Source organism: Rhagoletis pomonella, unplaced genomic scaffold, assembly GCF_013731165.1.
Source record: "Rhagoletis pomonella isolate Grant_MI unplaced genomic scaffold, Rhpom_1.0 Rhpom_scaffold_00003, whole genome shotgun sequence".
NCBI classification, from domain to species: domain Eukaryota; kingdom Metazoa; phylum Arthropoda; class Insecta; order Diptera; family Tephritidae; genus Rhagoletis; species Rhagoletis pomonella.
The window spans coordinates 100,275,561-100,291,060 of record NW_023458557.1 but is presented as its reverse complement, the minus strand read 5'-3'; the positions used below and the strand labels follow the sequence as shown (position 1 = coordinate 100,291,060).

The following is a 15,500-nucleotide window of genomic DNA, read 5'->3' as shown; positions in this document are numbered from 1 at the left end:
AACACACTCATACCGGACTCTTAAATGAGCTCATTATGAGCGTAATAGCTCCGAAATAGGACTCCTTAAAGACTCATTTATGACTCCAAATGTTTGCTGGGATATAATTTAAAGCAAGCTTGCAGCTGTATAGAAAACGCTTTGATATAAATGTGCAAGTAGCTTTGGAACTTTTTCCCGTGACGCCCATATTGTAATATTTTGTTTAACTAATATATTTAAAATATTAAATTTAGTATTGAAAGATAGTAATCCTTTTAAAGATCTTTTAATAGCTTTATTTTTCACAAACGTATCTCGCTCGATAGATACACACATAAATATATTGCAATCATTGAAGCAAAACATCCTCAAATACGAGCACTTGTATTTCTGCCATAAAACAGCTTCTCATAAAACCATTTGCCGTTCGAAGTTAAAGTACAATTGTAGGTCCCACCATTTGTTTTAAAACATCAAGACGCAGGCTTTTTTCTTAAACATTATTATGCGATTGTCATGATTTCAATTTATGCATGTAATCTGGATGCTCTGCATAAATTTGTCTGGAAGTACTGCTTTGTTTACGAATAGTTCTATTGGCATCTGATATTTATTTACTTATAATAAGACTGCGAAAGTTTATGTAGAAAACGAAGCCCAAAATAATTTTCACTTAACGATAAGCAAAATGTTTGAAATTTGTATACATTTTGTTTAAAGTTATTTCGTATATATTTCTAGGCTTCGTTTTCTGCATACAAATCCGCAGTCTAATTATAATGGATGCTTTAAAGGACAAGTTGATATAGCAAGCTATTTTTAACATCGTAAAGTACAGAAGAAAAAAATAAAACTAAGGGCCGATTCCCAATTCTTAGTTAAACCGTTGTTAACTTAATCACAAACAAGAGTTTAACTATGAATTTATATTCAGTGTTACATAGTCGGCTATGGAAATTCATATTATTGCAGCTTCAGTTGACGAGTACGCTGATTTGTACTATTTGACGTTTCAGAAAACACCCGCACCACTCACGAAATGTTATGAAATCCCCTACAATTTCTACTACAGAAAAAGGCTTCTAAGTGTTTATTCATATAAACAATTTAAATTTGGGCCAAATGTTTCGCTGTATGTTTAGACTTATCCTTCATAAAATGCAAACATTGCTTCTTACTTTCTTCAACTTTGGCAAATCTGCATCGGCTTGTGAAGTTCTTTTTCTGTTTCCGCGACCCATTTGAGGAGACAGACCATCTGGTGTTTAATCGATGCCTTTTCTTACATCTATCATAAAAAATGTACTTATATGTATATTTGTTTTGAAATTTTCTAAAGTTTTTTAGTGTTTCGCATAAACTTTTAATTAGTGTTCTCGTTTTCATGCAAACATTTCACACAACTTTTCACTTAGGCTAGTTCCAATTCATTTCTTGATACAGCGTACATATTTTTTCGTTTTACAAACGTTGGTTTTCATTTTACTAAGTACATACTATAACAATACACAATCGTGGCATGCAAAATTTCATACAAATAAGTTATATAAATAATATTTTTCGCAGTTTTTTCTTGGTTTCATATTTTTTTTTTTCATTTTCTCTATGAGTATTTCTTCTTCTGACTATTCAATAAATATTCAATTAATAAATACAAAAAAAAAAAAATAAATACATAAATATGTTTTGTAATAAGTGTAAAATTAGATTGTTTTGTTAAAAAAGACACAGCGGTGCAGTTGTGTAATTTTCGACGAAAAGTTCGCAAAAACGAGCGATCGGGGAACTTGATTCATGACTTGCAATTTAATCTGCCTACAAGTACGAGTATAAGTCAAAATAGATCCTTTCAGTTATGCGTTTTTAATTGGAAAGGGTACTTAAATGTCCTGCAGTTAAGTTTTTGGTTGCCAATGTACAGAATCAATTACACTCGTGCGGCATTTCGCGAAGCTTCTTAACACAATCCTCACGCCTTTGATTTGGAAAGTCGATATGTCTTATTTCTTTCTGTTCTTTGTTCTTATGGCTTGACGTTAAGGTGTTAAAATGTACGTCCAGTGCTACAGCACTTTTTAAGTAAATTATATGTAGGGTAAACAAACTTACAAAATATTACAGATCAGCATGCAAACTTAAGTCTAGAAAGATTAAACTATAAACTAAGAAAAACTTGAAGCTTCAAGCTTTCACTCGGTTCCTGAGTTGGGTATTTGTTTATGTTTTTTAAGGTTTTTTTCTTTTTTTTTTTTTTTGAAAGGAGTTTGTTCAACAGTAAGTCTTTGCTTTTACCACTGATTTGAAGGACGTCGCTCGGCACCCGGTGCTGCTGAGCCCGAAAAACGTGGCGATGAGTTGTTTGACTGAGGCGCCGAGGCAATTGGCATGCCCGCATTAGTGGCATCATTGGCCTGCAATGTGTTAATTGCCAGCAGCAATTTTCTGCGGGCACCAAAAGCCGTTATGCCCAATTCCAACAAATTATCTTCGGTTAAAGTTGTGAACATTTCAAGATCGATTTCATTGGTAACAAATATTTCTGAAAGAAAGCGATTAAAATGAAGTTATTATACTTTTACTTAGTATTCCTATGATCAGCTACTTATGTAATGCTCCAAGCCGAGGCTTGTCAATAGCGTATGTATGTCCTTGTGTTGGGACAATTGCAGTCGTCGATTTGTCGGTGTTGCATCCATCAAACCTACAGTCATACCGAGCGCGTAGGGAGTAATCGATGGGCCGCTTGGCCCAGCACCGCCACCAAAGTTCATGCTGGCTACGTTACGCGGCCACAAGCTGTCATCGACACTCTCCAATATGCCTGGTGATGTTCGGCTCAACGCCATGCCAGCCCAATTTGGGGTGGGGGTTCGCAATTCACCACTTATAGGTGGGCGCTCCATGGCTTTGAAGCCCATGGCACGTTTCATATCAAAGTCGAAAATACGATTTTGCTGCAAGCAAAAAGTTTATAAAAGTGATAAATATTTTTGAAAAAATCATCTCACCTTCGCTTCATAATGCAAATTGCGATAACTTTCTGCGCTTCCCGGCATCAGAGGTGCCCCAAGCGGTCCTGAAGCCCCCAATCCCAGCAATACACCATCACTGGAACGTCGACCCATACGACCACAACCAGCTTCGCTGCTATAGGTCGAGTCGGGTGAGTACTGCCCACGCGAACCTATCTCACCTGCACCTCCACTTGGTATCGGCAGGCGATTGCTACAGCCGCCGCCGCCGCCGCCGCCTCCGCCAAACGGCGGATAGACTTGTTCCAGCGAAGTGGTGCTGCTGCTGAAACTCTGATAGCCGCTAGTGTTGTGGCAGCTGTTCCGTGGCGACACCTGTTGTTGCTGCGGCTGCAAAGCAGTCTGCTGAGCGCGCTGTATCGGAGCGTTCGGCGATGTCACATGCACGTAACTGTTGTGTGTTGTGTTGTGGGTCGGCTGCGGGCGACTGAAGCTGTTGTTGTGCATTGCCACGTACTTTTGAGTGGGTGGGCAGACGTTGGCAGCGGTGCAAGCACCGAAACCAGGTGGATATGATTTGCTGTTGTTGTTTTTGTTATCGTTGTTGTTGTTATTGTTAATCAACAAATTATTGTTACTATTATGCAATTGACCATTGCTGCCGTAGGGTGACATCTGCAATTGGGCCGTTAGCAGGCCAGGCGTCCTCGGGCTATCAGGATAGCCAGCCAGCATTGAAGTCAACATTGTGCGATATCCAAGGTTGAAATCTTTATCTCTCGGTGCGAAATAGCTCTCTGGAATAGTCGCCTTCATAAGCGGTGTGCTGAGACGCAAAATCTCTTGACGCGCCTCGTAAATTTTGTCTATGATAACAAAGGAGGAATAATGAATGAACAATCTTCCTACAGCCGTTCCACTCAATTGAACGTCACTTACCTATAAATTTTTCGACACCCTTTACAACAATGGCCAAAGTGCTTTGTCTTTGCTTCTGGCGTAGTGATATATAAACGCCATATTTCGTGCTGAGGCCTATTATTTCAGAGGCATTGTTTTGATTGTCCGGAAAATCGAAAATCAATGCAATTGGTAAATTACCCTTTGTCGAATAGGAAATAGACGTAAGTTTCCCAACTCGTATTCAATTAACTTTAATTTCAACTTACAAGTAATTGTTGTCGTGCCTTGTAGACACCGTCGATAGTCCCAGTAATAGTCACTTGAGATTTTTTTAATGGTTTGACATTCATGTCCGAGAGATCAGGGAAAATAATCTAAATACGAAATACACAAATAAAAATTCTTGCAATTACGGCTGAGTGCCGCATTTATGTAATTACAGAACCTCACCTTAGTCCTTGTACGCTCCATAATACCTAGCAAATGCGAGTTATTTTTGCCCTTCACAATTTCATGATGCTGGGGCGAGATTTCCAGTTGCATCTGCACTAAGATTTGGTTCTGAAAACATAAAGGCATTAGCACATTTACACATATTTTAAGTATTTCTTTTTTTTTTGTTGATGATGATGACTTTTTTAAACTCACAGCAATGTTTTCGCATGAGAAATTAATCAACATTTGTGTTGCATCCTGTACTTTGGTGGCTTCCTTCTCAGAGCCCTTGACAAGAACCAAGGAAGAGTGGAGTTTGGGACGAGACGAAAAGATGACCTAACCAAATTTTGATTTTCAGTAGTGACGAGCATTTGCGAATTATTGTAGACTACTTACTTGTACGTTATAGTTTGCCTCAACCAACTTGACATAAGATGTCTCATGATCGGGCTGGGGACGCCCTGGTGCCAAGACTGGCAATTCGAATGAGATAAGCAGTGGCGTTGAGAGACGAACCAAAGCACGTGCACGCTCAACACCCTCCAAAGAACCGCACAAAGAGACCTGATTGGATTTCTCGGTTGGATTGGAACGATTCGAATCGGGAAAATGGATATGCGTTGCAGTATCCTCCATAATACGCTTTATATTATTACCACCGCGTCCAATAATATATGAATGATCTGTGTAAGATACATCCATTTTCATGATGACGCGAGTGCCCTGAGGAGAGATGAAATTTTGTTTAAAAAAAAAAAAAGAATAATTTCAAGGAAATGCATAGAATCATAGAATTTATACTCTTGAGTCCAAATTCGCAAGAACACGCTCCTTGGCCTTTTGTACTTCTTCGATGCGTCCAACGATTCGCACATGTGGATCTGAAATATGAGTATTTATTCACGAATCTCACATCTAAAAGATGAAAGCAAATATCTTACCCTTTTTGCTTTTAGCGCCAATTTTGAGGCGGCACGGCCAACTAATATAAGTCTCAGTAGATTTCATAACCTAAATTTATCAGAAGTTTGTTTACTTTGTAAAAAGGGTTAATTTGAATATTTCAAAAATAAGACTTACACTCTCAAAAAAATACTCAGCGCCATTCATCCCCTCAATCGCGCTGTCCTCTGTTAGCAATCAATTTATCTTGAATATCTTTTTAATGCACATTAATAGTTTTTCCACTTACCCTTTAGCATCTGCTCCAACTTTTGACGATCCACCTTGAAACGCTCCGTATGCAAGTCATCCGGATTGGCTACACCCAACTTCAATGCGATCGCTCGTATATCGCTCCAATCGCTATCCGCAGACGAGATTTCGCTTTGCGTTTCACTTGGTGCTCCACTAGATGGTGCGCCCAACGAGTGAGCGGCACTTGAAGTAGCCGGTGCAACGGTAGTTACCCCTCCAGCGGCCGTGGAGTAAATTAGCTGGTTTATTTGCGCACAGGACAACATTATTCCCGTTGTTGCTATTCTTTAATTGTTTGTGATTTTAGTTAAAAGGTGAACTTAACACAATCGGTAAACAACTTTGTGTGGTCGTTAGCAAAATTTTGTATTGTCCGCTCTGAGAGATCAGCTCCGTTAACTCGTCGTTTGGGAGTTTAAGTTATTTAGTTGGTGTTTAAAAGGAGTGAAGTGGTTTACTGAAAAACAAATGAACTTAGACTTCTCTATCTCAAGTGGATGTTGTTGTAAGATGTGTCGCTTGGCATATTTGGAGATTTTGACCAATTAGCTCACAAACACTTAACAAAAAGTTGAGAATTTAAGCTCTGAAATACAGTACTGCAAATTGGTTATCGCGACTTATGCATCCATGTGAGCTAATATCAATTGAGATGGATTACTTAGTATGCAGAACTGAGGGTTTGACACTTTTGCCATAACTTGAGGAAACATTTATCGTCTTGTTATGTATCCCGAACGATATGCTGCACGACTATTCGTCTGCGCAGGAATGCTAAAAAAAATTAGTCCGGCGGCATCATTCTAGCCGGTTTAAACGAAACCGAGACGATTGCAACCTAATCGATGTAAAGCAAGGCGAAGACGACCGATAGAGGTAGGTATACGATATCGTCTGCTGACCAATTTCGTGTGTGATACATAAATAGACAAATAACTAAAAGAGGTATGCACTGCAACCAAGAGATCTATTGTGCCCCGGGTTGGAGATATGTACATAATAATGCTGCTAACTTTTGTGCAAATTCCCAGTACACGCTTGAATTAGTTGACTATTTGCAGAACTCCAACAACTTTTTTTTTTTTCTTTTATTTCAACCCTGGTGTAAAAATTGGATAATCGCAAAAATCGATAAACGTTAAGCCTGCGCAATGTAATGGCAGGAAAGAGTGTTGGATAAAAACAAAACATCCCGATCGCCATTTTCCCCCTAAAGACTCCTATATCAAGGCATGCTTTCAATGCAATGTAAAAATAACAAGTAATTTTTAGCAAAAAAACCGACTTCAACTCACATATAAAAAAAAATATATATATATATATCTCATGATCCACTGATCGGATCTTAACCAGATTAGTATGGGACCACCTCTGGGACACTACCTTTCCGATGCAAGAATTATCGAAATCGGTTAACGTGGACCACGGTAACCTACATAAAAAAAAATATATATATAAAAAATAAAAAAATAAAAATATTCCGACGAACTGATAACCTCCTCCCTTTTTTGGAAGTCGGTTAAAAATATTAAAAATACATTACTTAACTACAGGCAGTATATTACACCGCGCAAAAGGATGGGCCAAGTCGAGTGAATTTGTGTTTTTATTTTTTCTCTGTGACGTCACTAGCGTTTTTAAAGGACTTTGAAATGTGTAAAAATTAGTAACTAGAAAAAAAATAATATTTAAAAAATTTAGTGCCATGCAGAAAAACAGTATGTATGTATATCAAACTAAAGAGAAAATTCTATAGAATTAAAACAGATAAAATTTGTTGATGCATAAGGCCGAGTAGGTATATATTGAAAATGTCCTTCTAAAATTTTACCCTCGAATATTCCTGAAATTTTGCACTATTTATTGTTGAAAAAATTATATATTAACTCATTAAATGCGAAAGCAAAAGAGGAAATTTCGAGGAACCAAATTTTGGAAGATACTAAAAGAGAGGATATGTACAAAACCCCACAGTACCTCTATCAAGGGGTGTCTGCATGACATGTTACATATACACTCGTGAATCTTTGTTATGTAATAAAAATTTTCATAACAACAATATTAGTCCGCGAAATTCGAGCGTTACTTATATGTAACACTAGCGTTTAAAGAGTTAAGGGCTTTATAACCTCTACCACACCCTGGAATTTTGTCTTTCTCACTTTATTAGCATAAAAAATAAAATTAGCTAAAAAGAAATTTCAATACCTATTCGTCCTTGTGAACTAAAAATTATTTTGTTTAATTCTACAGAATTTTCTTTCTACATTGCACTGAATATTTTTTTAATAGTTTTCGGTATTAATCTTAATCTTAAAACTAGAAAGTCTCTTTAAAAAAGATTTTGGCGCCAAAAAGAAAAACTAAACACGCAGTTTGACTGTATTTGGCCCATAGTCTCGTGAGTATATTTATGGCTTCGTGCATTTTGATTTTATATTTTTTTTTGTCGACGTGTTATTATAGCAAATGGGATAAGTATTTTTTCATAAAATTCACAGCTATAAGCGAAATCATTAACTTAGATACTTAGTAAGTAAGCGGCGCGTTTGGAAAGAATTGTGTATTATTATAAAAAAAAAAGTTAATACATTTGGAGATTGAGCCCTATGGCGGGGCCCAAAACTAAATGATTTTTCTAACTGCAAGTTCGGCAGCATAAGTATGTATGCTCATATCAGCTAAATAAGTTCATAATTTACAACAATTAAATGAGGTGCCAGCGAACATTAAATAAATTTTTAACCTAATAAAATAAAATTAAACTACCCACGATTTAACAGATTTAAAAGAAGCCAATATTTCGTATTAAATACATACCACATTTTGTGCTTTTATTTCTGGTGTAGTTAACCTTCAAAATGGCGATCGCAATGCGGTCACCATGTGATGCGTCTTCATAAATTTGTATGCACGAAATTACAACTTAGCACATGCTCCTTTAACGAAATTCTTACTAAATTCCGAGAGTTTAGCGCCCACGCCAGGTTTGTCACTAAAAAATTAGCTCCTATATAAAAAAAAAAACCTGCTTTTGGCTATTAAAATTGCAAAGCACTTCACACTCAGTAACTAATTGGAATTTATGACCTCAACTACATGTGGTCCTTCCAGTTGATAACCGCTAACTCCTGCACAACTTTCGCGCCTTTACAATTGGCAATACCACGCACGTAATACAACTATTGGAACTTGGAAATTACTTTATAAAATATTTGGTATTTTACCTATTTAGAAAAATATACCCTTTTATTCACTTAATAGCAAATAAATTTGGTAAATCCAGAAAGTATAGTTGCAGAAAACGCGCCAACTCGTCAATCACCGTAGCCAGCCAAAAGTTCAAAGTGTATTTAGTAGACAAGTCGTTGGCAAAATATTTACGAAACCTTTTTTATACACAAATCGGCTTAGAATATGTGTGACACAAGTCTATAATTTTATATATTTCATTTGAGAAATAAACAAGTTACTTTAAACACCGTCAGTAGAAAAAGTATAAATTCTTAAAATATCCCAAACGAGCCTGAAGAATACGCAAAAGCAAATGAAGGGCGAATGGTTAGCCAAAATAATTTTAAGCTCGAATCGCTGAGTGCTCAGACACGGAGCCGCACAAGCCAACAACAATAATCTAAAACAGAACTAACTCAAGGACCCGAATCATAAATACATACGTGATATGTACAGCGGCGTTGAAATTTGTTTTGATAGCGGGTAGGAGAAATAGTGCGGTCGGTCGGTCATTGAACTGATCGGCAGTCAAGTGGTGAAAGTTACAGCTGGCAGGAGTCAATTAAAATCAAAACAAGTCTGGTGAGTTTTATCTACTATGAGCACATTTGTTGCTGAAGCTGATATTCACCAAAATGCTGCCATATACTAAATATGTTTGTTGTATATACATATGTTGCCGATGCAATGTTGCTGAGAAAACGCATTGCGAAACATTGAAAACAATTTAAAAGGAGAGCGATTTTCTTCACTAAACATCTCTCGACACCACTGGTATTGCAATGATGCGATCTACATACATGTATATTAAAATTTGCCTTGAAATAACTTTGAAATCAATCACAAGTAACTAAAAAACATAGAACTTTTTCGCTAAAACTCTTTTAACTTTCCGTTTAACGTTTGGTTCACCGAATCATCGATAACATTATACTCACCCGATTTTACACTTCATAATTTTGTTTTAGAAAGGATATATAAGACGCATCCATTCTTTTGTTAAATCACAAATTCACACACATTTATATTAAAGGTTATTATTTGAATCACGGATGTAAAAGGTTGAACAGAGAAAATTGGTCGACACGTGGAATTTCTTAATACATATTTATTTGAGAACTTGCAATTTACGTTAAATTAATTTTGCAATTAATTCTTGTCAATTGGTCAATAAAAAGTGAAAATTGTTGTCAGAGGGAAGCAAGTAGTTTTTCAATGAAAAAAACACTTCTTCCAAAACAAAATGTGGTTGAAAAATTTTATAACGCGCAACGTGGTCGGGAATTGATGAAAACACAGAAGACAGGGGCTTTAAACGGTCGCAGTATCGAAAAAATTAACAGAATTTTATTAAATTGACGATTTTGTAAAACATTTGCTTTGGCGTATATTTTTGTTTTTTTTTTTTTAGTAAAATTATATATTTTTGACACGAGAGAACAATGATTAAACGTATGATTTCTTTTATATTCTCTTTGATGTAATTTTTCTGCGAGGTTAGCTGTTTTTCTAGTTTTGGCGCGTAATTTGGTGTACGTCGTGTAAAGCGGAGCGTGAGCGACGAGTGACTGAGCTAGAGCTCAACGCCTTTTTTCAAAGGCATTCTTTCTTGTATTTCTTCATCCACCTATACTCGTACTTGTATGCACAGCAAGACCATGTTTTGTTTTTTAATTGATGAGTAACAAATGTTTAGGCATTTTATTAAATGCAATAACAATTACTAGTATAAGTTGTTTTGCACAAAAATGAAACGGTACTCAATTGGAATGTGTAAATGACACAGTGTTTAATGTCAGAGCGAATTTGTCGATGGGGAAATTAATATAGTGCACTTTAAAAATAATTGAGTATAATTAATACAAGGAATATTGTTAACATATTTTCATCTACATATTGTTTTTTTCAGAAATGAGCCTACATGCATACATATGTATAAATAATATTTATTTATTCGATTGTTTACTGAGATGTTTGGCAATAAAAATATAATAATAAATTATTCGGTACATACATATGTATATATATAATAATTATTATATATAGCCTAAAAGGGCTATAAAACTGCATGCCATAAAAGTAGTGGAAATTTCTAACCCTAATGCATTTTCCTACATCGTTTTTGTACAAAATGTGGATTTACTTATAAAGTCTTTGTTTTATGTTGAGCTAGATTTGTGTAAGAAATTAATAACCAAAAGCAAAATTGCACACCTTTTCTTTGTCCATCGCAAATCTATTTGTATTACGTCCAACAAAATTGTAAATTTATAGAACACAATAAGGAATATTTTTACAAGCCTTCTGTTTGTATTCACAGTGTTTAAAAATATAAATAGACTTAATTTTACAGTGCACTGCTTAAAAAAGTATAAATATATATATATATATATATATATATATATAAAGTAAAAAAAAAAATGTTTTTATTACAAATTTTATATTAACATGCAGGAGAATGACGCTACTAAAAGTCGCAAACAAAAAATTTCGAATTTTTTCGGCCGAAAAAAGGTATTTTTGAGGTTTTTTCCAAAAAAAATATTAACGGAATCGGTGAAAATTGTGAAATGCGTTTACAACATTCATTCCAAGATGGGGACGATTCCATAACCCCCCCCGAGTCCCGCGAATCTATTTTTTTTTATATCTCTTTAACCTACTCAAATGCAATTATCATCACAATTTATAGGCCTTACAAAAAATCGCCGGAGGGCCGAATTTGAATCTCATTAAGTATGCGCCTTCTATTTGAAATAAAAAAGTGATGTCCTATTTTTAAATACATATGCATGTACATACGAATTGATTGCGAAAAGAAGGAGCCAGCAATTTTGCTTAGCATTTGGTCGAGCTTCTTCTCCGATTTGCAGTGGGCGTCCTGATGATGAGAAGCTTTTCCATGGCAGCAATACACTCGGAGATTTGCCATTACCTGCGGAGGGTCGACCGCTGTTAGAAAAATACTTTTCTAATTTAGATGTTGCCCGGACCAGGGGATTGAACCCAAGTCCTATGGGGTGATAGTGCGCACGTCTATCCACTCAGCCACAGCGGCCATCAGCTTGAAGCGGTAGCAAGCTAGCAAAGTGCTCTTGACAAAAGCCATAAAGACCACCTGCAGACTAAAAAGAAAGAGATTCTATAATGTTGAGTTCCCTGAGGCTGAGCCCGGACTCACGTATTGTCGGTCTTCACTGATGGATCAAAAACTGACTCTGGGTCATAATCTGGCGTCTTTATCGGAGATAAAGGGGATAAGCTTCACTTTTCTCTTGGGGAATAGGCTTCGGTATTCCAGGCTGTGGTATTTACAATCATCAATGCCATAGACTACGTCGAGGAAAATATGTGGAGGGGAAGGAGTGTTCGTCTCTGCTGTGATAGCCAAGCTGCACTCGAACTACTTCCGAACTAGTTCGGTAATACAAGTATCGACTAAATTATGTTGGTAACCATAGCGAGCTTGCATTATCCTGGCTGCCAAGTCACTCGGGAGTACCGTGTAATAAAATATCGGAATATTTGGCCAGAATTGGCTCAGACCAGGCATTCGTCGGTCCGCAACCAGTTATATGTAGCACTCCTCACTTCGGCCATTTTAGCCAGTATCAGAAACTGTGTAAATACTTCGCTCAGCAATGAGTGGTAGGCATCGTCAGGCTGCAGGTGGGAAAAACTTATGTTACCTTCAATTTCATAAGGTCTATGTAGATTTTTACTCTCACTTAACAGACGAGACAGCAGACAACCTGTGGGACTGCTAACTCTATTTGCCCATTCTGCTTAAAAGTGGTGGAACAATTTTTGTGCTTCAGTCCCGCCTTTCAAAGAATTATACAGGTATGACTAATTTGGCCGCGATGTGTTAAGCGACGAACGCCTGAGCTCTTTGACACCCACCAATCTGCTTAGGTTTATTCATAAATTGTGCAGATTTAAAACAGATTAAAATCGTCCCTATTTGTAGTCTGAGTGCTGCTTTCTGAACTCGTTGTTTTGTACATTTTATTCCTGCAACATTAAGTCTAAAAATTCTGAAATAGTTACTTTAAAAATTTATTTCAATTCTACGTTTCTTTCTGTGGCCGAATAGTCAAATCAGATACCAGCTAGTCGATGTTGCTACCGGATGTGGTCTCTGAGCACAGCTAGGCGTATGAGTGATGGCATGATCGTAAATGTTGCACGAACGAATGTTGCAACTTTTTTAAACAAATTGAAAATGGTCATCCCTTTGCAGGCAATGGCAAACCTTCGACGAAGGCGAATTCATATACGCCTTACGATTCAAGACTGCCTGTTAAGGATAACCGGTGCTTTGACTGCCCGTTAAATTTGTCGCTCACATGCTTATAACTAGGGCTCCTGAGCGAAGCGGAGCAAAGGATTTTAGCTGGAGTGGAGCTGGAGCAAAGAGATAAAAAAAAATTAATGTAATTAATTTTCAATATTTTTTTTTTTGTTTTCTGGCTAGTAACGATTTATTTTGAAATTTTTTATTGTTTTTTTTTCGAAAAAATTTCTCCTACGTTTTTTGGCAGTTTTTATTTTATTGCAGTTTAAGTTTTTTATTGAGAGCGGGAGTGGAGTAAGAGAGGTGTTCGAAGCGAAATAATATACCGGAGCGGAGCTACAGTGGAGCGATGAAAAAATAAAAAAAAAACCCTTTGCGCCGAAGCCCTGCGCTTATAACAGGCAAGCGATAAAAATCGATAAAGCAGACTGGCCGTCAACTTTAAACAGACAGTCGAGAAAACGGCCCTAACCCTAATATTTTTCATGCGTTTCCACACACATTAGTTATATTCTCGAAAAGTTGCGGATTGCATCGTGAAACCCTGTTCCCATGGGACAGCTCAAACCGTGCAATCTGTGTACCGTGCAAGGGCTTTGTATACCTTCAATAATACTCCCATTCTTCAATGATTTTGACAGTTTATGCCGTAAAAGCAAAAACAAAATACAAGAAAATCTTTGTACTCCTGCTATCACCTTATACATAGCCTCCGTGTGTACATATGCACTTCTGCCATGAGCCGGAAAAAGATTTACACATAATAATGAGAAATGGAAGACCCGCAACATCTCCTTGGCAATGTATGTATGTACAGTGGCCGAGTGATTACCAACCAAGGTTTTATTACTGCTTCGATCACAATTCCAAAAATGGCATTAAAGCTCATAGAACATCACCATACATGGCAGCTTAGTTGCTGCAAGAACGTAATATTTAATCCAAAAACAAAGAAAATTAGTTGAGTATGAAAATTAGTCTTACTTGAAGTTTCACTCTTTTACATTTTACTTAACAATAATAACTAGAATGCAGTTGCTTTTTAACTAATCTACTAAATGTAAAGAACGAAACTAAGGTTTGATAACGGATTTTCAACTGCATAAATTTTAGTGAATGCAGTTGCTATATTTTTTAGTTAGCCCGAAAATGCGCGATATATCCTTTTAGTTTTACAAAAACATTAAAGCCTAATAAAGAACTACATTTGTAGTTTACTGTTGCTCTACTTTGAAAACATTGCGAAATTCAGGCCTACGTTTTTAGTGGCACTTTTAAAACTTTTTGCATTAAGCGACATCATCGCAAACTAACAAACAAACTATCTCTTTGCGCCAAGCTTTAACTAAACTTTAAAGCAAATTTAATTATGTAAACTACTTAAATTTTCACGCTGCAGTGGGCAGTGAAAAAGTTCCGCTTGACGCAATAGAATCAGATTACTCATTAAATAACCACTTGTCACTCGTCAACATAATGAATGTGCAGGCAAATAATTATGTATGTATGTGTGTATGTATTTGTAGGACCATATGTATGTGCATTGCGAATATGTATGAATTCCTGCTAGTTATCATAACAGTTATATAGGCACATTCACTTTGTACCGACAAATTCTTGCAGATATATGAATTCGTGGGTGATAAGCCTTATGATGTCCTGAAATGCTTAACCTCATTTGCTATGCACATGTGAATTAGGGTGGTCCTTAAAATCAAATGAATGATTTTTTTTCAGTCTCACCTCCTTAATCGGTAATACCATGGTCGAGGATATGACATATAAATTTTTGGTCCCGATTGGAGTCGGTTAAGACGTCTTCATAGGGTAATCTGAAGTTTGGCCCCTGTGCGACACGCCTTAACCGACTTCAATCTGGACCAAAATTGATATGCGATAACTTCAACTATGGTAGCATCGACGTAGAAGTTGAGGCTTAGGAAATCTGATGTAAAAATTTGCTTCCTACATTTAAGGACCACCCCAATGTACATAGGTTATAATGCGTTGAAAGCCTAATATACTACAACTGCTAATGCGCAAATTTCGAACTCAGCGACACAAAAATTGTGTGCCAAACTTTTAAAATTCATTTACAGTTCATCGTCATTAAATACGAAAAACGAGTTTGAGTATAAAATACCAATGAAATGCGGTCAACACAAATACTTATGTATAAACAAATATGGGCAAATCCCAGCGGTCGAATGTTTCTTCTTCGGCGAAAACAAAAATTTAAAAAGTTAAAAAAGGCAAAGTTTAAAGCATTACTTATGAGAACAAAATTGTGGAAATTTGAATTCAAATTAATGGCGGTGTATTTTCCCTTAAAATTTGTGTTCGAATGCTACTCAAAATGTTGATATGGCTACCAAATTCAACAGATTTCGGCAAGTGGTCATATATGAAGAACACAGTTTATAAAAATACCTTGAAGAGAAAATAATGAAGTTAACAAATAAAATAATGAAGTTAAC

At 36.4% G+C, this 15,500-nt stretch overlaps 2 protein-coding genes across 2 annotated transcripts; both read right to left on the bottom strand.

Moving 5' to 3' along the window:
* Positions 1-2,270: 2,270 nt before the first annotated feature.
* On the bottom strand, positions 2,271-5,306 carry LOC118735983 (protein bicaudal C). The gene is made up of 10 exons (XM_036466073.1): positions 5,237-5,306; positions 5,097-5,176; positions 4,692-5,018; positions 4,506-4,631; positions 4,308-4,418; positions 4,124-4,231; positions 3,894-4,056; positions 2,991-3,820; positions 2,585-2,936; positions 2,271-2,521 (listed from the first exon to the last, which is right to left on the bottom strand). The coding sequence occupies exons 1-10, from the start codon at positions 5,301-5,303 to the stop codon at positions 2,271-2,273; spliced, it is 2,415 nt and encodes an 804-aa protein (XP_036321966.1). The 5' UTR covers positions 5,304-5,306.
* Positions 5,303-5,920, bottom strand: LOC118735981 (protein bicaudal C-like). The gene is made up of 2 exons (XM_036466070.1): positions 5,488-5,920; positions 5,303-5,425 (listed from the first exon to the last, which is right to left on the bottom strand). Exons 1-2 carry the CDS (start codon positions 5,756-5,758, stop codon positions 5,328-5,330), a joined length of 369 nt encoding a protein of 122 aa, XP_036321963.1. The 5' UTR covers positions 5,759-5,920; the 3' UTR covers positions 5,303-5,327.
* Positions 5,921-15,500: the final 9,580 nt, after the last annotated feature.

Coding starts and splice junctions, on each gene's coding strand:
- LOC118735983 (XM_036466073.1), bottom strand. CDS start 5,303: ATGAAATCTACTGAGACTTATATTAGTTGGCCGTGCCGCCTCAAAATT. Junction 4,419..4,505: donor TCTCATGCGAAAACATTGCT/GTGAGTTTAAAA, acceptor TTATGTTTTCAG/AACCAAATCTTAGTGCAGAT. Junction 3,821..3,893: donor GGGTGTCGAAAAATTTATAG/GTAAGTGACGTT, acceptor TTGTTATCATAG/ACAAAATTTACGAGGCGCGT.
- LOC118735981 (XM_036466070.1), bottom strand. CDS start 5,758: ATGTTGTCCTGTGCGCAAATAAACCAGCTAATTTACTCCACGGCCGCT. Junction 5,426..5,487: donor GTTGGAGCAGATGCTAAAGG/GTAAGTGGAAAA, acceptor GATTGCTAACAG/AGGACAGCGCGATTGAGGGG.